This window comes from Erinaceus europaeus, chromosome 9 (genome assembly GCF_950295315.1).
Source record: "Erinaceus europaeus chromosome 9, mEriEur2.1, whole genome shotgun sequence".
Classification (NCBI taxonomy): Eukaryota; Metazoa; Chordata; class Mammalia; order Eulipotyphla; family Erinaceidae; genus Erinaceus; species Erinaceus europaeus.
The window spans coordinates 5,389,775-5,411,789 of NC_080170.1; the positions used below are offsets into that span (position 1 = coordinate 5,389,775).

A 22,015-nucleotide genomic window follows, 5' to 3' on the forward strand; every position below is an offset into this window, starting at 1 on the left:
GCAGCCCTCAGCCTTCCTGCTGGCCAGAGGGGTGTGTTCCTGTGGGGTTGGGGCCCTAGTGGGAGGAGGGTGGGTGGGAGACAGATGCGCCGTGGTTCAGGAAAACTCATGGGGTCAGAGAGAGAGCTCTCTGGGCATGTGCTTTGCCACATACACGGCCCAGGTTCAAACCTTGGTACCACACAGGACAACCATGCCATGGGAGAAAGATATCTCTCTCTGTCTCTCTGTGTCTTTCTGAAAGAATCAACTATAGGAGCAGTGAGACCACATCAAGGTTTGGCTCTGCCAAAAAAAATAATTAAAAATAAAAAAACATTATAAGGCATACCATCCATAATAAATCATCTTTCCTAGTTAAAAAAATAATAATAATAATCAGGGGCCAGGTGCTGGCGCACCTGGTTGAGCGCACATGTCACAGTGCACAAGGACCCAGGTTCGAGCCCCCGGTCCCCACCTGCAGGGGGAAAACTTCACAAGCGGTGAAGCAGGGCTGCAGGTGTCTCTCTGTCTCTCTCCCTCCCTATCTCCCCCTTCCCTCTTAATCTCTGACTGTCTCTATCCAGCAAATAAAGATAAAAAATAATCATCATCATTTTATTGCTTAAAAAAAAAAAAAGAAAGGCACGCATGAGGCTGGGCGGTGGGGCACCTGGCTGAGCGCACATGTGACAGTACACAAGGAACCAGGTTCAAGCCCCCAGTCTTCAACCTGCAGAAGGAAAACTTTGCGAGTAGTGAAGCAGGTCTGCAGCTGTCTCTCTGTCTCTCTCCCTAGCTCCCCCTTCCATCTCAATTTCTGATGGCCCCTATCCAGTAAATAAATAAAGATAATAAAAATTAAAACACACACACACATGCTCACTGCCGCTGAAACCCGTGCTGAGCTGTCGCCTTTCACACTCCGAAAGGCTCCCACGCCAGGCAGGTTCTGAGGGGGCCGGGTGGTAACGCAGCAGGCTGAGTGCACGCGCCACTGCGCACAAGGACCTGGGTTTGAGTCCCCCCTCTACACCTGCAGGGTCGGGAAGCTTTCTGAGCAGTGCCGCAGATCTGCAGTTGTCCCTCTGTCTCTCTGTCTCTCATCTCTCCCCTCTCAGTTTCTCTCTGTCCTGTCCACTAAAAAACAATCAGGAAGATAAAGGGAAAATAGCTGCCAGGGACAGTGGGCTCGTCGTACAGACACCAAGCTCCCTGGTGTGGAAAAAAAAAAAAAGTGGGGTCAGCAACCCACAGGGCCTCCAGGCTGCTCTGTTCTGCAAAGGTCAGAGGGAAAGATGGGGGCTTTGTGGAGGGGGGTGCGGCACCCACTCTGCCACCACTCTGGGGGGCGCGGGGGGACAGGAGGCTCCGCAGAAGCCCCTCTGCCTCACCCCTCCCCTGGCCGACCCCCAGCCGCGCTCACCGCCCCATCCCTCCGCAGAATCCTGAGAGGCACCCCCAGAGTGCTCCTGGCTCATGTACAGTCAGGGTCCGGAGGTCAAGCACAGCCTGCTGCCCTCACGCCGCCCCCCACCTCTCTCGGCCGGCCGTGGGGTCCTCCTCTGAACAAACCCGCCTTCCAGGTTCGACCTGCTGGCCAACGGAGGCGCGGCACTGACCCTGCACTTCGAGCGTGCGCCCTTCCTGAGTCAGGAGCGCACAGTGTGGCTGCCCTGGAACTCCTTCTATGCCATGGACACGCTGGTGCTCAAGACGGAGGAGAACTCCATCCCCAGCTGCGACCTCAGCGGCTTCGTGCGGCCCGACCCCATCGCCATCGCCTCGCCCCTGTCTACTTTCTTCAGCGCCGCGCCCAGCCACAACCCCATCGTGCCCGAGACCCAGGTAGGACCCCCCACCCGCTCGCGGATGAGACACGCAGCCCCATGGCGGCCAGACGGCTGCTGTGTCCCGTGGAGCAGGGAGGACCCCAGAGCCTGTGCACTCTGTGATCCCAGAACCTCTGTGGCTGGGGGGGGGGGGGGGCAGGTGGTGTCAGCAGGGAGAGGCAGGGTCTGCGTGCTGACCCTTGGGCAAGACCCCAACAGCCCATGCTAAGCACTGCTCTGGTTTCTCTGTCTGTCTCTGTCTCTATCTCTCCTTTTTTTCACCACTCCCGTCACCAAAGGTCTGTGTCCCCATCACCACCCCCATAGGTAACCACTCTAGTCCTCCCACAGTCTAGAAAATAGGTTGATATTTTTGCTTTCTTCCCATTTGTATGTTGAGTTGTCTGCATTCCACATATGAGTGAAACCATCCTGCAGTTGTCCTTCACCTTCGGACTGACTTCACTGAGCATCGTCTCCAATTCCATCCACTTATATCAAAGCACGCAATGCCATCCTTTTTTACTGCTGCGTAATACTCCATTGAGTATATGTCCCATGCCTTTTTTATCCAGTCAAACATGGAAGAGCATTTTGGCTGTTTCTGGGTTTTTTGCTATTGTGAGTAAAGCTGCTGTGAACACAGGGGTGCGTCGATCCCTTCAAATCGGTGTTGTTACATCTTCCGGGTCAATGCCTAGGAGTGGAATAGCTGGGTCGTGTGGCATCTCTGTGTGTATCTTTCTAAGCGTTGTCCACACTGCTCTGCAGAGTGACTGCACCGCCAGCAGTGGCGCAGTAGAGCTCCTCTCTCTCCACAGCCTCTCCAACTCTCCCCTTCTCCTGTCTTGTTAGTGGAGCCCATTCTCACAGGTGTGAGGTGGACTCTCAGAGTGGCGTCATTTGCGTCCCTCTGGTGACGAGTGGACTGGAGCATCTCCGCCTAGGTCTGTGGGCCACGTGCATCTCTTCTTTAGAGAACCGTCTCTTCAGATCTTCTGCCCACGTTTTTTAAATTTTTTTATTTATTTATTTTCCCTTTTTTTGCCCTTGGTTTTTTTATTGTTGTAGTAGTTATTATTGTTCTCGTTGTTGTTGGCTAGGACAGAGAGAAATGGAGAGAGGAGGGGAAGACAGAGAGGGGGAGAGAAAGACAGACACCTGCAGACCTGCTTCCCCGCCTGTGAAGCGACGCCCCTGCAGGTGGGGATCCGGGGGCTCTGCCCATGTTTTGTTGGGTTTTCCTTTTGCTTTTTGTTGAGCTGTAGGAGTTCTTTATAGATGTTTGGTATCCGCCCCTTGTCTGCAGTACATCGTGCAAATGCCTCTTCCCATTTATTGAGTTTCCTGTCTGTCCTCATGAAGTTTCGTCTGTTCCGTCTCTCTCTGTATGTGTCTCTATCTGATGTGATCGGTGTATTTGGGGGCCAAGCGGTAGCTCACCCAGCTAAGCTCTTTTGTTGTGGGCATCTCAGACAGAAAGACGGGACACGCCAAGGCAGTCGGCAGGAATCCATGTTTATTTCATGCCAGCATTGCTGACTTAGGCTCATACACAAAAACACTGAGCCCTGAGCACAACTGGGCTTGTCCTGTTATACAATGATCAGCTTTCCCCACGTAACTCATAGCAACAAGCTGAACAGGTTATTTTTACCTTCTGCATAAAGAGAGTACGATTTGTTTGGCTTATCAGCAGACTCGTAAGCAGAAGTCACAGATTCCAAGGCCACTGACCAAGCCCACTTTGACTGAAGCCATGGAAAGTCCCATCTATGCTGAAAGGAGGGGACGATGGCCACCAACTTCACTGTCCTTCAACCAAGAAGTTAACCCTCAGCTTACACAGAAGTCAACCCTTGCTTCTTGCTTCTCTGTCTCAATATGTTACCAAGCCTGAGTACTAGAGTTCAAGTCCCCAGTGCCACCTCTGGGGGAGGGGGGGTAAGCTTCATGAATGGTGAAGCAGTGCTGCAGGTGTCTCTTCTCTCTAGTTCTGTTACACTCCATCTCTCACCATCTATCAAAAGGGTGGGGGCAATAAATAGGAGACGATAAATATGTATGCTTTGAGAGAAGAGAAAAAGCAAAGTCTCCACAGCATGGCTTCACCCAGCCATGACTTCCCTCAGTGTTGTTCTGGGTGAGTCCTATGCAGTACCAGGGATGGAACCCAGGGCCTCGTGCAGGGAGAGGCAGTTAGTTGCTTCACCCACTGCATCACCTGCTGAGCCAGGAAGCAGAGCTCAGAGTCCCTCCCAGGCCTTCCAGATGTTTGCAGACAGGGATCCAAGATGCTGGCAGCCTCTGGAGCTCTGTGTGCACTAAGAGGCTAAGAATGTGTGCCTGACACACTAAGTGCCTGCACCCCATGAGCTAAGGGGCTAAGAGCCTGCGCCCCGTGTGCTAAGAGGCTAAGGCCTACACCCCGTGTACCAAGAGCCTGCGCCCTGTGTGCTAAGAGGCTGAGAGCCTGCACCCCGTGTGCTAAGGGACTAAGAGCCTGCACCCTGTGTGCCAAGAGCCTGCGCCCTGTGTGCTAAGAGGCTAAGAGTCTGCACCCCGTGTACTAAGAGGTTAAGAGCCTACACCCCGTGTGCTAAGAGGTTAAGAGCCTGCACCCCATGTGCTAAGAGGCTAAGAGCCTGCACCCCGTGTACTAAGAGGTTAAGAGCCTGCACCCCATGTGCTAAGAGGCTAAGAGCCTACACCCCATGTGCTAAGAGGCTAAGAGCCTACACCCCATGTGCTAAGAGGCTAAGAGCCTACACCCCATGTGCTAAGAGGCTAAGAGCCTACACCCCATGTGCTAAGAGGCTAAGAGCCTACACCCCATGTGCTAAGAGGCTAAGAGCCTACACCCCATGTGCTAAGAGGTTAAGAGCCTACACCCCATGTGCTAAGAGGCTAAGAGCCTACACCCCATGTGCTAAGGGGCTAAGAGCCTACACCCCATGTGCTAAGAGGTTAAGAGCCTGCACCCCATGTGCTAAGAGGCTAAGAGCCTACACCCCATGTGCTAAGGGGCTAAGAGCCTGCACCCCGTGTGCTAAGAGGCTAAGAGCCTGCGCCCTGTGTACTAAGAGGTTAAGAGCCTACACCCCATGTGCTAAGAGGCTAAGAGCCTACACCCCATGTGCTAAGGGGCTGAGAGCCAGTGCCCCGTGTGCTAAGAGGCTGAGAGCCAGCGCCCTGTGTACTAAGAGGCTGAGAGCCAGCACCCCGTGTACTAAGAGGCTAAGAGCCTGGGCCCTATGTGGCCACCGGTCCCCCTGGGCTCTGGACTCACAGTGATGCTGCCATGGCTGTCTCTGTGGGCATCAGCACGAGGGTGTCCTCTGGGGCGTCTGTGCTGGCTGGGGCTACAACCTGCTATTCCCCATCGCCCCAGGTCCTCCACGAGGAGATCGAGCTCCCAGGCTCGGCTGTGAAGCTGCGCTACCTGAGCTCACGCACGGCGGGCTACAAGTCCTTGCTCAAGGTGACCATGACGCAGTCCTCCGTGCCACTGAACCTGCTGCGGGTTCACCTGATGGTGGCCGTGGAGGGCCACCTCTTCCAGAAGTCCTTCCAGGCCTCACCTAACCTGGCCTACACCTTCATCTGGGACAAGACGGATGCCTACGGACAGCGGGTCTACGGGCTCTCGGACGCCGTGGGTAGGTCCCCCGCACCACGTGTCCGACCCCTGCCGGCCACTGAGCTCTGGTCTGACCATCATACTGGTCAGAAGTCATATAGGATCTTCCTCTTTGTAGGTTGGTGTTTTCTTTTTCTTTTCTTTCATATTTTATTTGTTTATTAGATAGATTGAGAGAGGAGGGGGAGATAGAAACAGACATCTGGGGGTAAGGGCCTACTCAAAGATCCAGGTTCAAGCCTGGCTCCCTACCTGCAGGAGGATCACTTCATAAGCAGTGAAGCAGGTCTGAAGATGTCTTTGTCTCCCTCTCCCCCTCCCTCCCTCCTCTCTCAATTTCTCTCTGTCTTGTCCAATAAAATGGAAACAATGGCTTCCAAGAGCAGTGGATTCATAGTGCCAACACTGAGCCCCAGCTGTAACCCTGGAGGCAAAGGGGGTTGGGAGGGAGAAAGGTGCCTGCAGCCCTGCTTCACTGTTTGTGAAGCTTCCACAGGTGAGGACTGAGAGCTTGAACCCAGGTCCTTGCACACTGTAATGAGATGGACTGAAGTTGTGCCAGCAAGGGGACATCAGGGCAGCCCCCAAAGAGTCACAGTCACCAGGAAATACAGCTTCCTTACCAGGAGGCCGGGCAGCCAGGTGTGGCTTCAGTTGCCAGGCTAGCATGGGGGTGCCCCTTCCCAGGCGTGTACTCTCTGAGTTGGAGAGAACTCAACCGGAGGCAGCCTGGGCTGCTACTCACTCAGCGATGCAGGAGAGAGATGACTCAGGAACCAAGCTTGTGGCGGGCTAGGCAATGCAATGTCTTTATTGATCAGAGAGCAACACTTTTAAAGGCCAGACCCAGAAGTGACAAGTTGGAAACGGACATGGCTAGGAAAGGGGTGGAGAAAGGCAAAAGGGCGCTGGGAAGGTAGAAACTTCCTTAGCAACTGTTGCGAGGGTTTTAACTGGTGGGATTAAATATTACCCTGCAGGCAGGGAGGGTCTTGAAAGTTAGATCAAAGGAATGGAATGGGTGGGGATCTTTCAGGCAAAACAATGATTATGTAGATAATAAAGGAGCAGGCCATAGTATCAGGAATGCAGGGTGCTTTGTGAGGCAGGGAGTCTGATAAGACGAGGTAAATCTTGGGGAGTCATGTCCCTCCTTGCCCAACCTCTCGGTAGAGGGAAAAAGACGGACAGGATGGATGTGACCCTCAGATCAAGCCCTACCAAGCTCAACCACATCCTCACAATTTCCTTACACTGGCCTCCTGGATCAGGCCAGACCACCAAGCCCAGAGCCTGGGACATGGCAGGCTGTGCCTCAGAGCACTGCAAACACATGACTGGCACAGCGGAAACAAAACACCCTCCTCTCCATACCCAGCAGCCCGTCTCTGCTCACTCACTATTCTGGAAGCTTCCTTAGCATCAGTCAAAGCCCTCAGTATCAAACCCGGAGGAATCTGCATCTAAGCTGCGTCCTCCTCCGCAGGTGACTGAGACACTCCAGGCTAGGTTCTCACTCACACACGTGCAGAGAGGGCAACTCCACAGCTCACAGCTCAGGAGCTTCCTCTGCTGCCCTGGGGCCTCCCATGTGGTGCCCCAGCCATTTCTTCAAGAAGCCTGGCCATGAGAAATGGCCTCCCAGACTGCAGCGGGGCTCAGGGATTCTCCCGGCAGCTCCTCAGACCCTGCAGTGAGCACAGCAGGAAGAGCCAGGTGGTCTTTTGATCTTTGTGTTTTGTTTTGCCTCCAGGTCTAATAAGCTGGAACTTGGTGCCACCACTACAAATCCACTGCTCTTGGCAGCCATTGTTTCTGTGTTATTGGATAGGACAGAGAGAAATTTAGAGAGGAGAAGAAGATAGAGAAGGAGAGAGACAGAGAGACACCTGCAGATCTGCTTCACCACACTTTCCCACTTGTGAAGCGACCCCACTGCAGGTGGGGAGCCGGGGGCTCAAACCTGGATTCTTACACGGGTCCTCGTGCTTCGTACTATGTGCGCTTAACTCGGTATGCCATGGCCTGACCCCCCAGAGCTGGGCGTCTTTAAAGATGGCGTGTGGCGTCCACTCTGCCAGTGCTCCCATGTTGCAGCTTACAAGCAGGAAAGTGGCCTTGGAGACTCTCCAGAGGGGATGCAGCAGCTGGGGACTTAATGCAGCGGCAAAGGCGGTGGGAAGGAGCCCCCAATCTCTTGTTCAGTTAGGGACTCACCTCCCTTCCAGCCAGAATATGAGGACAAGGCCCCCCAGGATCCCCCAGGCCCCCGTGTTTAATGCACAGGGACCATGAGCTGGGGCACAGGGAGAACGGGAGCCCTCGCCCCATGCCCTCCCCCTCATCCTGCAGTGGATTGTGGGTGTTGACCCCCAAAGCCCTCTCCCAAGAAAGGGGAGGCTGTGCCCCACCACCCCTGCTCTGGCATCTCGCAGCCCTTGGAACCCTGATAGCACGAACTGCAACTTCTAGAAACTTCTTTTTTTAATATTTATTTATTTATTCCCTTTTTTGTTGTCCTTGTTGTTTTATTGTTGCAGTTATTATTATTGTTGATGATGTCATTGTTGTTGGATAGGATAGAGAGAAATGGAGAGAGGAGGGGAAGACAGAGGGGGAGAGAAAGACAGACACCTGCAGACCTGCTTCACTACCTGTGAAGCGACTCCCTTGCAGGTGGGGAGCCGGGGGCTCAAACCGGGATCCTTACGCCTGTTCTTGCGCTTCATGCCACCTGCGCTTAACCCGCTGCGCTACCACCAAACTCCCCAGAACCATCATAAGGAGCCAGGGAGTTTCCGGACTCTTCCTGGCAGAGGAGACAGAGAAAGTCAGACTGTGCAGCAGCCAGGGGCTCAGAGGAGCCATCTCCTGGCACCAGCAGGAAGGTGCTTCCTCCCACATTGTGGACTCCCTCCTGCCAGCCGGCCCCGAGGGTGCGGTGGAGAGGCTGAGTTCATCTTGAATCTGGAATGTTCTGGAGTGTCAGGTCACCGCCAGGAGGAAGCCATCAGCTGCCTCCCAAGTGTGACCTGGGGACAAAGCCTCACCTCAGACCTGTCTCTGGTCCTTTCTGGAAAGTCGTGGGATCCGGCAGTAAACCCTGTTTCTCCCCCCATCCTGTACCAGTGTCGGTGGGGTTCGAGTACGAGACCTGCCCCAGCCTCATCCTATGGGAGAAGCGCACGGCTGTCCTGCAGGGCTTCGAGCTGGACCCTTCCCACCTGGGCGGCTGGTCGCTGGACAAGCACCACATCCTCAACGTCAAAAGCGGTACGTGAGCCCCACCCCCCGCCTGGGCAGCCGGTCGGCTCCCTTCCGGAACCTTCTCCCCTCCTGTAGCTGTCGGTGCCCATCCACCTTCCCTGGGCCACATCCCATCAGACGCCCATGACGCGCCACTTTTCCCTCGCGGTCTTCAGTTGCTCTCTGCCTGCCGGGGCCTCAAACCAGCACACCACCTCTGCTCCCAGCAGACCCTTTCGGTCTGGGATAGAGACAGAGAGGGGGAAAGAATGAGAGGGAGAGAGAGAGTGAGGAGGAGAGACACCACAACACCTCTCCTCATTTCCTGGAGTGCCCAAGAGGCTCAGGGGGCTTGAACCCGGGTCATCCATGCAGCAAAGTGTGAGCCCCAGCTGGTGAGACGCGCCAGCCGGAAATGACCAGAGAGCAGGGGCGGTGCCATCAGCACCCACCCAGGCCCAAGTGTCTCCTTTTTTTTTTATTATTTATTTATTTTTCCCTTTTGTTGCCCTTGTTTTTCATTGTTGTTGTAGTTATTATTGTTGTTTTCATCGTTGTTGGATAGGACAGAGAGAAATGGAGAGAGGAGGGGAAGACAGAGAGGGGGAGAGAAAGACAGACACCTGCAGACCTGCTTCACCACCTGTGAAGCGACTCCCCTGCAGGTGGGGAGCCGGGGGCTCGAACCGGGATCCTTCTGCCAGTTGTGCTTTATACCACATGCGTTTAACCTATTGCGCTACCGCCCAGCTCCCATGTGTCTCCTTTTTGTTTTTTTGTAATTTATTTTCCCTTTTGTTGCCCTTGTTGCTTTTCATTGTTGTAGCTATTATTGTTGTTATTGATGTCATCGTTGTTAGATAGGACAGAGAGAAATGGAGAGGGGGAGAGAAAGACAGACACCTGCAAACCTGCTTCACCACTTGTGCAGCGACTCCCCTGCAGGTGGGGAGCCGGGGTCTCGAACCAGGATCCTTACGCCGGTCCTTGCTCTTTGCACTACGTGCGCTTAACCCACAGTGTCTCCTTTTTTAAGGGGAGAAGGAGAGAGGTGAGGAGAGAGGGCAGAGCTTGTTGTGAGACCGGTGCTCTGCCCGGGTCTCATCTCCTGGCCCCTGCCTCCTCCACCTGCCCGGCCTCTGGGCTTCTCTGCAAATGAGCACCCTCACAGGGCGCGGCAGCCGAGGCTTCCTGCGGGCCGGCCTGTCCCTGCCCAGCCTGTGACGCCCCTGTCCCCCAGGCATCCTGCACAAGGGCACGGGCGAGAACCAGTTCCTGAGCCGGCAGCCGGCCATCATCAGCAGCGTGATGGGTAACGGACGACGTCGCAGCATCTCCTGCCCCAGCTGCAACGGGCTGGCCGAGGGCAACAAGCTGCTGGCCCCCGTGGCGCTGGCTGTGGGTGTGGACGGCAGCCTCTTCGTGGGTGACTTCAACTACATCCGTCGCATCTTCCCCTCGCGCAATGTCACCAGCATCCTGGAGCTCCGGTGAGAGAGGCCGTCAGGGCCTGGACTGGGGGCTGGGGGCTGCGTTCTGGGAAGGACTCCGGGGGGGCATGGTTGGAAGAAAGGGGCTGGGGGAGGGTCTCTGGGAAGGACCCCCGGGGTGGATGGTGCCATGGCTGGAGGGCAGGGGTTGGGGTCTCTATGAAGGACCCTGGGGTGGATGGGGCCATAGTTGGAGGGTGGGTGCTGGGAGTCTCTGGGAAGGATCCTAGGGTGGACGGGGCTTAGGATGGCGGGTGGGACCCTGGGGTTCCTGGAAGGGCCCCAGAGTGGATGGGGCCTGGATCAAGGGGGCTTAGCTGGGGTCTCTAGGAAGGACCCTGATGTGGGCGGGCAGCTGGGCGTCTCCAGGGAGCTCTCTGGATGGTTCTGAGGAGGGTCTGGGCTGAGGCTCAGAGTGTCTGCAGAGGCCCTGCTAGGTACCCCCTGGCCCCATCCCCGGATTCCTCCTGGCCATGATCAACCCCATCCCCGCCCCCAGCAGTCTGTGCTGTGCTAGACAAGAACTCTGGAAATCTCTGTCCAGGCAAGGTGGCCCCAGACCCCAGGCCTCCCCAAGGGGCCGCAGGCAGGGAGGGGTGACGTCCAGTGCAGAGAGCACAGACAGAACCCACTACCCAAGGGACTGTCCTCAGAGTGGGGGCCAGGCAAAGGCCACTGCTCTGCTCCATCAGGGAGCGTCAGAACACACCACGCAGACAAATACATACATATGTTCCAAGTAGCGTAAAAAGCTCAGGGAACATCTGATCGACAGAGCAGAACACCCAGGAGGTTACATTTGGTGACTCGGCCGGCCGTTGTGTGCTGGGTGGCAGCTTGCCTGGGTGGGAGTGGGGGCAGCAGAGACAGGGGTCATGAGCCCTCATGTGCAAATCCCTGGGGACTACTGGGGGACTGACAGAAGCCCAGTGTGACTGGGCTGGGGGCATGGCTCAGGGCGTTGATGCCGGCAGAGGGCAGGTCAGAGTCTGCAGCAGGGCTGAAGCCACCCTGGGCTGCTTTGCGTTCATGTACTGGCCGTGGTGTGAGGGGACACCTGGTGGAGCGAGAGAGGCTGCAGGGCTAGCTGGACGGGCTGGTGGGGCTGTGGTTTGTGGAGGGGTCTGCTGTAAGGACAGGGCAGGAGAGAATGGGGATCCCTTAGCACTGGGACCCAGCAGCCATGATGTCCTTGGGGCCAGACTGTGCCAGGCCCAGAGGCAGGGAACAGAGGGGCAGGGAGCCTTGGTGTTGTGCACATCTTGGGCATCCAGATGTGTGAGAGATGGGGCTCCCCCAGCAAGTGGGGAGTTCTGGAAGAGCTGACGTCTGTCTCAGGCACCACTGGAGGGAGGAAGCGGTCAGAGATGGCCGGAGATGGGGGGCGGGGCCTACCTGGGTGTCTGCTCTCCACCCTGGCACCACGGACTTCCGGGACCCACCCTGAGTGGAAGCTTACTCTGACCCATTTATCAGAGAGAGAACCCCAGAGCTGCCGGGGCCCAGATTCAGGTGCAAGCAGGGTGCCTGTGGCCACGAGGCACGTGACACCCATTCCCAGTGGCTCCAGACCACGTCCGTCCCCTCCCTGTCTGTCTGTCTGTGTGTGACCTTTGGCCTCTGCCCCTGGGCTCTGGCAGGACCTTCTCCCTGAAGAACTGGGTGTCTGAGTGAAAGGCACAGCTGTGCCCGCCCCTGGGTCAGTCTGTCCTTGGTCCCTTGTCTGTGAGCTGCTGGGGCCACAGCGTCTGTGTCCCTCCCTTGGGCAGGAGTCCCGCCATGCTCATGACACTGGGGACAGGAGAGTGGAGAGTGATGCCCGCCCGGGCCGCTGTGTGCCGACCCACCTCTGAGCACCCCTCCTCTTGATCCACGAGCCAGGAGCCCCAGGGGTTCGGCTGGGAGCTGAGCTTCGGCGAGAGCACCCATTAAAGCTTCCCTTGGCTTTCCACCCACCCAGGCCTGAGAGCACACGCTGCCCCCCACAACAGTAACCAGACCACGGGCGCAGAAGGGGGTCCCAGCTCGCACAGGCCACCTCCCCCTGTAAGCCCACAGCTTCTTGTCCCACTCGGCCTCCTCACGAGGCCCTTAGAAGGCCCAGCCCCCCACTGAGGGGCACTGACCAGCCCCTGGACACTCAGTTCTCCGTTTCCATTTCCGGTTGCGGACATCGTGGTGGGCCAGCAGCTGCTCTGCCCCTTCCCTCCCCCATGAGAGTCTGTCACTCTGTCATGTCTGACTTCCTGAAGCAGCTTGCAGACGTAGAATCAGATCCCCAGGTCACATCTGCCTCTCCTGCATCAGACCTTCCCCAGAGGAGCTGCTGGCCTCTGGGCTGGGGGCCTGGGGGTGTGTCTATGTGCGCCCCCCCAGAGACTCTCCTCACAGCTCGGGGAGGGGTGTGGTTCGCTGCTTTCCACGTGGGTCAGGCAGCCAAGTGCACCCCCCTCCCTGGACCCCTAACTCAAAGACAGACCAGGGCTTGGCAGGTCTGCAGCTCACCACCCCACAGTCAGCCGGGGTGTCCTCCACAGTGAGCAAAGAAATCAGAGCAGGGCGGGGAGACAGCATCATGGTTCTGCAGAAGACTCTCCTGCCTGAGGCTCCGAGTGTCCCAAGTTCAATCCCCAGCACCACCATCAGCCAGAGCTGAGCAGGGCTCTGGTATCTCTTTGTATCTCTTTTGTAAATACATTTTTTAATATTTTTTAAAAGACTAAATTTTTTTTTTAAATTTTTTAAAAATTTAGAACAAACCTTGAACACAGTAACAGACACAGTCACAAATTCCAGAACCTTCCAGGGCATGTGATTCAGCCGCGCCCCCCCCCCCCCCCACTGACCGTAGGTCTGTGGAGCTGTGTTCTTGTCCGTCCGTCCTCCAGTGCAGCTGCTCACTTGTGACCAGCGGACGAGAAAACTCTCCGGTGGTCTCCCTGGGTGGGGGTGGTCAGCAGGTGATGGGGAGGGGGCCAAAGTGAGGAAGCCCTCCCCTTGGGCATCTGGCCTGCTGTTCCCCTGAGCAGAGAAGACAGCTGGCTGTGGGTGCCGTCCTTGTCCCAGCGAAGTGAGATGTCCTCCTGGTTCCTGGGGCAGAGGGCACAGTCAAGGGCGGCTCTGTGAATCCCGGAGGGACAGCAGGGATGGGACACTCTGGGGCAGAAGCCCTTCCACTCTCCCTCCCTTCCATCTCCATTCTTTCCTCCCCTTCCTTCCAGGCATCCTCTCATCCATCCCCCATCCTATCCCTCTGTCCTTCCCTGCCTGCCATCTCCCTTCTGGAACCCACTCTCCCAGACCTTGTACTCCCAGCAAGCAGACCAACACCCCTCCACAGGGTGGCAGCCGGGGGTGGGAAGAGCCAGCAGTGCGTCATGGAAAAAGTCCTGTCCACATGACCACAGCACATTCTGGAGAACACACAGACACTCTGGCATCAGGAGCCCGCAAGCAGCAGACAGGGCTCTGGGAGCCCCCCCCCCCCCCCCCCCCCGCTCAGGGCTTCACACGGGCCAGTGAGACTCCACCCCACAGAGCTAGATGATCTCACATCTTTAAGAATTTATGTATTTGTTTTATGAGAGAGAGAAGGGGGAAATCCCAGACAAGCCAGGACTCTGCTCCAGCACAGGTGGCGCCAGGGATCAAAGCTGGGCCCCCAGGTTTACACAGCCTGCACTCCATCTGCTGAACCATCTTCACACTGTGCTCTGGGTCCCCACAGAGACCCCATGCTAAGCCACCAGAGGCAGGAAGTAGGTCAGGGCCACAGACTCGAATCCCACAAGTCTGGACTTGCACCGTGTCACTCAGAGCTTGGGCCCGTCAGCATCACTTGATTGACTTTATTTATTTATTTATTTATTTATTTATTTATTTATTTATTGCCTCCAGGGTTATCACTGGGGCTTAGTGCCAGCACTTTAAATCCACTGCTCCTGGAAGCCTTTTTTTTTTTTTCATTTTATTGGATAGGACAAAGAGAGATTGAGAGAAGATGGGGAGACAGAGAAGGGGAGAGAAAGACGCCTGCAGACCTGCTTCACCGCTTGTGAAGACACACACACACACACACACACACACACCGCCATGCAGGTGGGAAGCCAGGGACTCAAACTGGGATCCTTGAGCCGGTCCTTGCTATGTGTGTTTGACCCAGCCCTGACACCGCTCAGCCCTCACTTGATTAGCTTGTTTAAAATTATTTTATTATTACTTTTAATGAGAGAGGCAGATAGACACCAGAGCACTGCACAGCTCTGGCTGATGGTGGGACGGGGGACTGAACTTGGGACTACAAAACCCAGCATGAAAGTCTTTCGCAAGACCATTATGCTATCTCCCCAGCAAACTCTTTTTTTTTTCCTTGCAAAAACTAACCCATTGGAATAAAATATGTAAATGTAGGCCTTGGAAACACAGCACCTCTGCCCCATACAGGAGGGAACCCCCAACCCATGCCCATCCCCTGCCTGGAAGCTGCTCTGCTCTCAAGACTGGCCCCTGCTCTCTGTCCCTCTTCTCCTGCATGCTGGTCACCTTCTAGTCCAAGCTGAGTTGTGTTTTTGTTCTTGAAAGAAACACACAGAGAGACACCTGACTAGTGTCAGGCTGAGGAGAGGCATGGCAGCCGGATTTTAGTCACCAGCCCTCAAAGGTGACACAGTCGTCCACAGATGCAGGGACACTGGCAGGAGGGACCGTGGTTGGTTCACACAGGCCATGGGAAGGCTTGAGAGCTGGCTGAGGTCCCCTCCCCCCGCCAGCTGGGTGTGGGTAGGGGCTGTCACCCGCAGCGCAGGCAGGCACTCTCCTGGTATACACAGGTAGCAGTGTGACAGGACAGACACACACAAGTCAGAGCGCTCGACTCTGCTAAGCTTGAATCTGCTTCTGGATCTTCCCACCAGCCAGTCACAGCTAGCACTCTTGGGGGTGGAGCCCCGCCAGCCGTGCTGCCTGCCCAGAAATCCCAGCTCTCTTGTCCGGATTTTCCCTGGCCAGGAGGAGTCCAAACTGAAGATGCTTCCCAGATCTCAGGGGACCCTCAGCTGGAGAACAGAGCCAGGAAGGGGTGTCCTAGGGGCAGGGGTGTCTCAGACAGGAAACTAGAATGTGATGTTGGCTTTGTCACCGATTCCTCGGCTAACTGTCTGTTCTCTTCCTTCCTGTCTCCTTTCTGTAAAGAAACAAAGAGTTTAAACATAGGTAAGCAACTTCTCTGCTGTGAAACGCCCTCCAGTACCTTCCCTCTGCTGCCTGGGGCTGGCCTTCCTGCTTTCTGCTTCTCGTGGTGTTGTGTGTGTCTGGGCACCAGATATCATCACCTTTCCACGTGCTAATTGTGTGTTGTGGCTATGATAAGCTCTAGCAATTATGAAATGCAGTAAGAAAAAAAAGATAATTTAAAAAAACAGCCCAATAATCTGACAGTAATTAGAATTTCTGGGAGATCCAAGTACAAGATAATGAAACCCTTCTCGAACCTGCCTCCCGATGGCTATGTGGCCTGTAATTGGCTAAACATGGAGGCCAACTTCCGGCTGTGGGGAAGGCTGGGCCGGGTTCACCAAGCTTTAATGAACTGGAAACGGGTCAGAAACTCATTTTCAACTCACTCCTGGACTGGCGGCCATGTTTTCAAAACCAGTTGGTTACCAGCCTGCTGGCTAGAAGGAATCTGGCAGTCCAGTCAGTGCTCTATGTCCTTGTGGTCAGGCCACTCTAAGGAGTGTGACAGGTGGGGCAGGCGCTCACTGTCAGGACAGCCGCTGTCGGAGCTGCTCCAGGGTTATCATTTCAGGCCACAGGGCGCGGTTCATACCCAGCTCTGGGATACACACTCCTGTGTTCAGGACAACTGGGGGAGAGAGTCCATCACACAGATTGGCGTGCGCACACGCGCACACACACACACATGTGCACACACACATGCACATACACACACATGCACACACACACGTGTCCATCTCAGGGTCCTCCCGGACAAGTCTCCAACTCGACGGACCTCACAGGTGTGCTTTTAAAAGCCACTTGATTTTTACTCAGAAGTGGGGGGGAGGGGAGTGATGCTTGTTTCAGCAGCAGGAAAAGGGGAGGAGGCTGTGCATGAACAGGGCGGGTTCCTCCCACTCACAGGGGAGAGACCCAGAGCACAGGTAACGGGGAGGTGCTGAGGGTCAGTGCACAGGGTAAGAAAAAGCTTGGGCTGGCCAGATAACTCACCAGATAGAGCGTGTGCTGCTTTGCCGTGAACACTGGTCCCAGGGCAGTGAGGGAGGCTTTGCTGCTGTGGTCTCTTTCTATCTCTATGGAAGGAAGGAAGGAAGGAAGGAAGGAAGGAAGGAAGGAAGGAAGGAAGGAAGGGAGGGAGGGAGGAAGGAAGGGAAGAAGGGAGGAAAGAAGGAAGGAAAGAGAAAGGAAGGGAGGAGAAAGGAAGGGAGGAAGCATAGGAAACGCCTGTATTTTTAAGCTCTGGCCTCTCTCCGTTGATTAGCTCAGCAGAAGAGTCGCCCAGAAACAAGTCTGCATGACAGCACCCTTCTGAGATTAGCATTTTCTGCCTTCAAAGCCCCTCCCTCAAGATGAAGCTCTTGCCACAGACCTATTCGGGGGTGGTGGCAGACTTTCCGAGGCTTGTGTCTTCAGGCTCAGGGGGCACCACCCCTCACCCCCAGAGTGAAACCTGCACGGGCACAGGTCGGAACAGGAGGTGCGGTGGCCTTGTGGGAGACCGTGGGAGCAGACACTGCCCAGACGCTTCCAGATTGGCTGGCTTATGGGCACCCCAGACGGGTCAAGTTTCAAAAGCAGCACTGCTGTGGAGGACACCCCTTTCCCCCCCAGCCCCCCACACCTTCACCCCCGGGCACCAGAGTGGGGGCCTGGCTCTGAGCCGGGGGCCACCTTGCTCCTAGGCAGGGTGGGTACTAAAGCCTGGCACCCACACCCCTATGCCCCCACTCCCACTCCCCAGCCGGAGGTCTTGCACAGCCTCCGTGGTCGGCACCCTGGAAAGCCTGGAACGAACTCTCTTGCTCCTGGAGAGGCAGGGGCCCGTGCTCGGACATTTCCATGGGCCACGACAGCTGCTGGCCACTTAGCAAGAAAGTACAGCACCCAGGCTCTCCCCTCTCTGCCCGCCTTGGTCTTGACTGTGGACGGTCTCCAGTGACTCTGAAAGAAAAGGGAAGGAACCCAGGCAACCTCCCTTCCAAACCAGTCGCCTGGGCCGGGAACTTAGAAAGACTTTGAGTTCAGCCATTTATCTGCTTGCGGGTTTCCCCAGGACAAGCTGCGATTAAACTAGTCTCTGATCACAAGCGGTACCTACATATAGTCCTTTCTTTCCTTAACTCAGGGGAGAACCCAAACAGGGGCGTCTTAATCATTCACCAGATAATGTCTGCAGGGCAGACCCGGCCACCACCCTCCCCTCCCCAAACCCCACTCTTCAGGCTGAAGAGCGGGCGACGGAGAGACGGGCAGGAAACGCATGGCCCTAGGCTCAAGTGGCACCAGTTGTGCGCCGATGGCAGAGAGGCAGTCGGTCACCATGGTGTCCCCCGGCCCCGGCAGACTCTGGGCCCCAGGGGTGCTGAGCAGTAAGGTCACAGTGGAGCGGAGGGTCTCCCATGTCTTAGCGTGTCTGCAGGCGGCAGAGGTGAGGTCCAGGGCCCCGGGTGAGATGCAGGGGCCTGGAGGGTCCACATATCAGCCCCTTCCTCTCTCGCTCAGCCCTGTCACACTCACAGCCACATGACGTGAGGTCACAGCAGGGCAGCCCCAGGTCTGAGACCAAGCGTCCCTCAGTGCCAGCAAGAGCTCCCTAAGCCAGGGTCACCAAGCCTGAGGGGAGCACAGCTCTCTGGTCGGGGAGGAGCCGGGCAGGCCGCAGCTGAGTTGGGAATGTTCTGTCTTTCCAGTTCACTAAAGCAGGGGGAGGTCGGGGGGGGGGCCCTCTGGGGTGTCTTCCCTGCCCTCGGCTCACCCGCCTCCCCACCTCCCTGTGCTTCCTCCCCCAAAGCAACAACCCTGCACACAAGTACTACCTGGCCGTGGACCCCGTGTCCGGCTCCCTCTTCGTGTCCGACACCAACAGCCGTCGCATCTACCGCATCAAGTCCCTGAGCGGCGCCAAGGACCTGGCCGCCAACTCGGAGGTGGTGGCGGGCACCGGGGAGCAGTGCCTGCCCTTTGACGAGGCCCGCTGCGGGGACGGGGGCAGGGCCGTGGACGCCACCCTGATGAGCCCTCGAGGTGAGCCCACGATGGCCACGCTGCAGGAGGGAAGGGGGAGCACGGCTCCTGGGGGCCTCTGGGGAGTAGACACCTGAGGCCTGTGAGCCAGCCGCCATGGCCAGGACAGAAGGGGCCGCCCCCGGGGAGCACCTAGCACAGAGCCTGCCTCATGAGACCTGCCCGGTGACAGCCCCAGAGATGGCAGGGTGGAGAGTGGGTGGGATCCCGGGGCGGGCGCTGGGGCACAACTCAGCCAGCAGGGCACATGCCCCTGCACACATAGGCCCTGGGTTCCGCTCCTAGCACCGTGGACAGCACCATGAGAACTCTGGGTGCTCTTTTTCCCCAAAGCACACACACGTCTTTCAGTGGACGAGGGGGCCTGCTCAGCACAGTCAGACGTGCACAAGGTCCTCGGGTCACCGGCAGACACGGCACAGAACAGCGGTGTCCCGGGGACCCAGACGGGGTGCTCGAGGGACCCACGGGCCTCTGGCTGAGGGTCGACAGTCTGAGGGCCCAGTTTCTAGGGGCGTCTCCAGTGAGGAGAGCACTGTGGTGGGGGTCAGGGTTGGGGAGCAGGGTGTGGACGCTGGGGCAAGGAGGCAGGAAGGAATCCACCACCCACCTCTGACCAGGTTGGTGCCGGGCCCACGGCCCTGAGTGCCAGGCGTGAATGTGCTCAGAAAGGCCCAGCCCTGGCCAGCCCGGTTCCCCGAGGTTGCTCCTACAGTGGTGGGTACAAGGGGCGAGATTCTCAGGCCCCCTCTGCAGCCCCCATGGAGGGAAGTCCCCTCCCTTACAGCCCGAGACTTGGCAAGTACTGAAGGTGGAGACTCACGTCTCTTTAAAAAACCCTGCATTGGGGGGCAGGCAACAGCATAGCAGGTTAAGCACACGTGGCGCAAAGCACAAGGACTGATGTAAGGATCCCGGTTCGAGTATCTGGCTGCCCACCTGCAGGGGGGTCGCTTCACAAGTATTGAAGCAGGTCTGCAGGTGTCTGTCTTTCTCTCCCCCTTTCTGTCTTCCCCTCCTCTCTCCATTTCTCTCTGTCCTATCCGAAAACAATGACAGCAATAACAACAATAATAGCAACAACAATGATAAACAACAAGGGCAACAAAAGGGAAAAAATGGCCTCCAGGAGCAGTGGATTATAGTGCAGTCACCGAGCCCCAGCAATAACCCTGGAGGCAAAAAAAACAAAAAGCCCTGCATTGTCTCTCTCCCTATTACCCCCTTCCCTTTTGATTTCTAGCTGTCTCTATCCAATTAATAAATAAAGATAATAAAAAATTAAAAACTAGGGCCAGGTGGTGCCACACCTGGTTGAGTGCACATGTTACAGTGCGCAAGGACCCAGGTTCGCTCCCCACCTGCAGGGGAAAAATTTCACGAGTGGTGAAGCAGTGCTGCAGGTATCTCTCTGTCTCTCTCCCTCTCTATCTCCCCCTTCCTCTTGATTTCTAACTGTCTCCATCCAATTAATAGATAAAGATAATTTAAAAATTAGGGGAAGCAATTACAGAAGCCAGACCTTCCACCTTCTGCACCCCACAATGATCCTGGGTCCATACTCCCAGAGGGATAGAGAATAGGAAAGCTATCAAGGGAGGGGATGGGATATGGAGATTGGGTGGTGGGAATCATGTGGAGTTGTACCCCTCCTACCCTATGGTTTTGTTAATCTATCCTTTCTTAAATAAAAAATAAATTTAAAAAAATTAATTAATTAAATTAAATTTAAAAGGCAGCTGAAAAGCGGGGTCTCCAGTGTCCACGCTGAGTTGCTGAGACAGCCAGCCACCCACGCCCAGAACCCCGCAGCTGGGCACAGAGCTGGGGAGGAAGGGCGACCCCCCGCCCAGTGTCAGCCCCCAAACATCACATCCTGCTCCCCCCACGAGACTCAGCGCTCCCCCACCCTTTTGTCCTACCAGGCATCGCGGTGGACAAGAACGGGCTCATGTACTTCGTGGACGCCACCATGATCCGCAAGGTGGACCAGAATGGGATCATCTCCACGCTGCTGGGCTCCAACGACCTCACCGCCGTGCGGCCGCTCAGCTGTGACTCCAGTATGGACGTGGCTCAGGTGAGAGCCTCCTTCTGGGCCCAGCCTGCCAGCCTCTCCCAGAGGCTCCCCCAGGGCCTGGGGAGGAGGATAAGGGGGGACAGGGTCTGCAGAGCCCCACTTAGCCTGGGGAGGGAGACAGGTCCACAGGGCTCCCCCGTATCCTGGGGGAGGAGGATATGGGGGGACAGGGTCTGCAGGGCCCCCCTTTAGCCTGGGAAGGGAGACAGATCCACAGGGCTCCCCACGGCCTGGGGAGGAGGATAGGGGGGGACAGGGTCTGCAGGGACCCACTTAGCCTGGGAAGGGAGACAGGCCCACAGGGCTCCCCAGGGCCTGGGGAGGAGGATATGGCAGGACAGGGTCTGCAGGGACCCACTTAGCCTGGGAAGGGAGACAGGTCCACAGGGCTCCCCCGTATCCTGGGGGGCTATATGGAGGGTCTGCAGGGCTCCCCTGCAGCCTGGGGAGGGAAACACGGGGAATTGGATGGGGGACACGGGTCCACTCTGTGAGCAGAGCACTTGAGATGGCCTGGGCCAGGCACACCACCTTTGCTGGGTGTCTGCGGTGGACATTCAGGTCTCTGGTTCTGTGTGGACTCAACACTGGTTGACAGTGTCGTAAAACACGAGGAGTGTGGCAAAAAATGGGGGCAGGTGGTGGTGGTGTACACGTTACGAGTGCAAGGACTGGGGTTCAAGTCCCTGCTCCCTACCTACGGGGGCGGGGGGCTTCACATGCAGTGAAGCAGGGCTGCAGGACTCCCTCTCCACCTCATCTCAATTTCTCTCTGTCCTATCAAAAAAATAATAATAACAATAAAAAAAACAGCAAGCAGGCTGCCCATGTGCTCTGGACCATGGTGTAGTAATGGAGGAAGGTGGGGAGAGGGGCCTCGTTGGCAGTGGGTGTGGTAAGGGCGTCTAGGCGTGAAGCCACACTCATGTCTTAAGACACTGTCAACCAGTCCTATCAAATAGAAAAGGAAACGAATGGCCGTAGATTTGTTGGCACCTAACACCAGTGATAACCCTGGTGGAAAGAGAGAAAGAGAGGGAAGGAAGGAAGGAAGGAAGGAAGGAAGGAAGGAAGGAAGGGAGGGAGGGAGGGAGAGAGGGAGGCAGGCAGGCAGGCGAAAGGGAGGCCTCCAAGAATAGTATCTTCCATAGGCATGGAGCCCCAGTGATAACCTTGGTGACAATAAGAAAGCAAGAAAGTGAGGGAGGAAGGGAGGAAGAAAGGAAGGAAGGAAGGAAGGAAGGAAGGGAGGGAGGGAGGGAGGGAGGGAGGGAGGGAGGGAGGGAGGGAGGGAGGGAGGAAGGAAGGGGGAGGAAAGAAAGGAGAGAGGGAGGGAGGAAAGGAAAGAATGGAGGGAAAGGAAAGGAAAGACAGCTTCTGGTAGTTGGGCGGTAGCTCGGCGGGTTAAGCACAGGTGGCGCAAAGCGCAAGGACCAGTGTAAGGATCCTGGTTCGAGAACCTGGCTCCCCATCTGCAGGGGAG

At 56.4% G+C, this 22,015-nt stretch overlaps 1 protein-coding gene across 1 annotated transcript in view; it reads left to right on the forward strand.

Moving 5' to 3' along the window:
- The window catches only part of TENM2 (teneurin transmembrane protein 2), a 755,069-nt gene that overhangs the window by 726,263 nt on the left and 6,791 nt on the right, over window positions 1-22,015 (forward strand). The window contains exons 16-22 of the mRNA XM_060197006.1: window positions 1,569-1,830; window positions 5,206-5,473; window positions 8,584-8,727; window positions 9,941-10,190; window positions 15,381-15,401; window positions 18,220-18,452; window positions 20,378-20,532. Of these exons, the coding sequence (XP_060052989.1) occupies window positions 1,569-1,830; window positions 5,206-5,473; window positions 8,584-8,727; window positions 9,941-10,190; window positions 15,381-15,401; window positions 18,220-18,452; window positions 20,378-20,532 (1,333 nt within the window). The remainder of the gene's footprint in view (window positions 1-1,568; window positions 1,831-5,205; window positions 5,474-8,583; window positions 8,728-9,940; window positions 10,191-15,380; window positions 15,402-18,219; window positions 18,453-20,377; window positions 20,533-22,015) is intronic.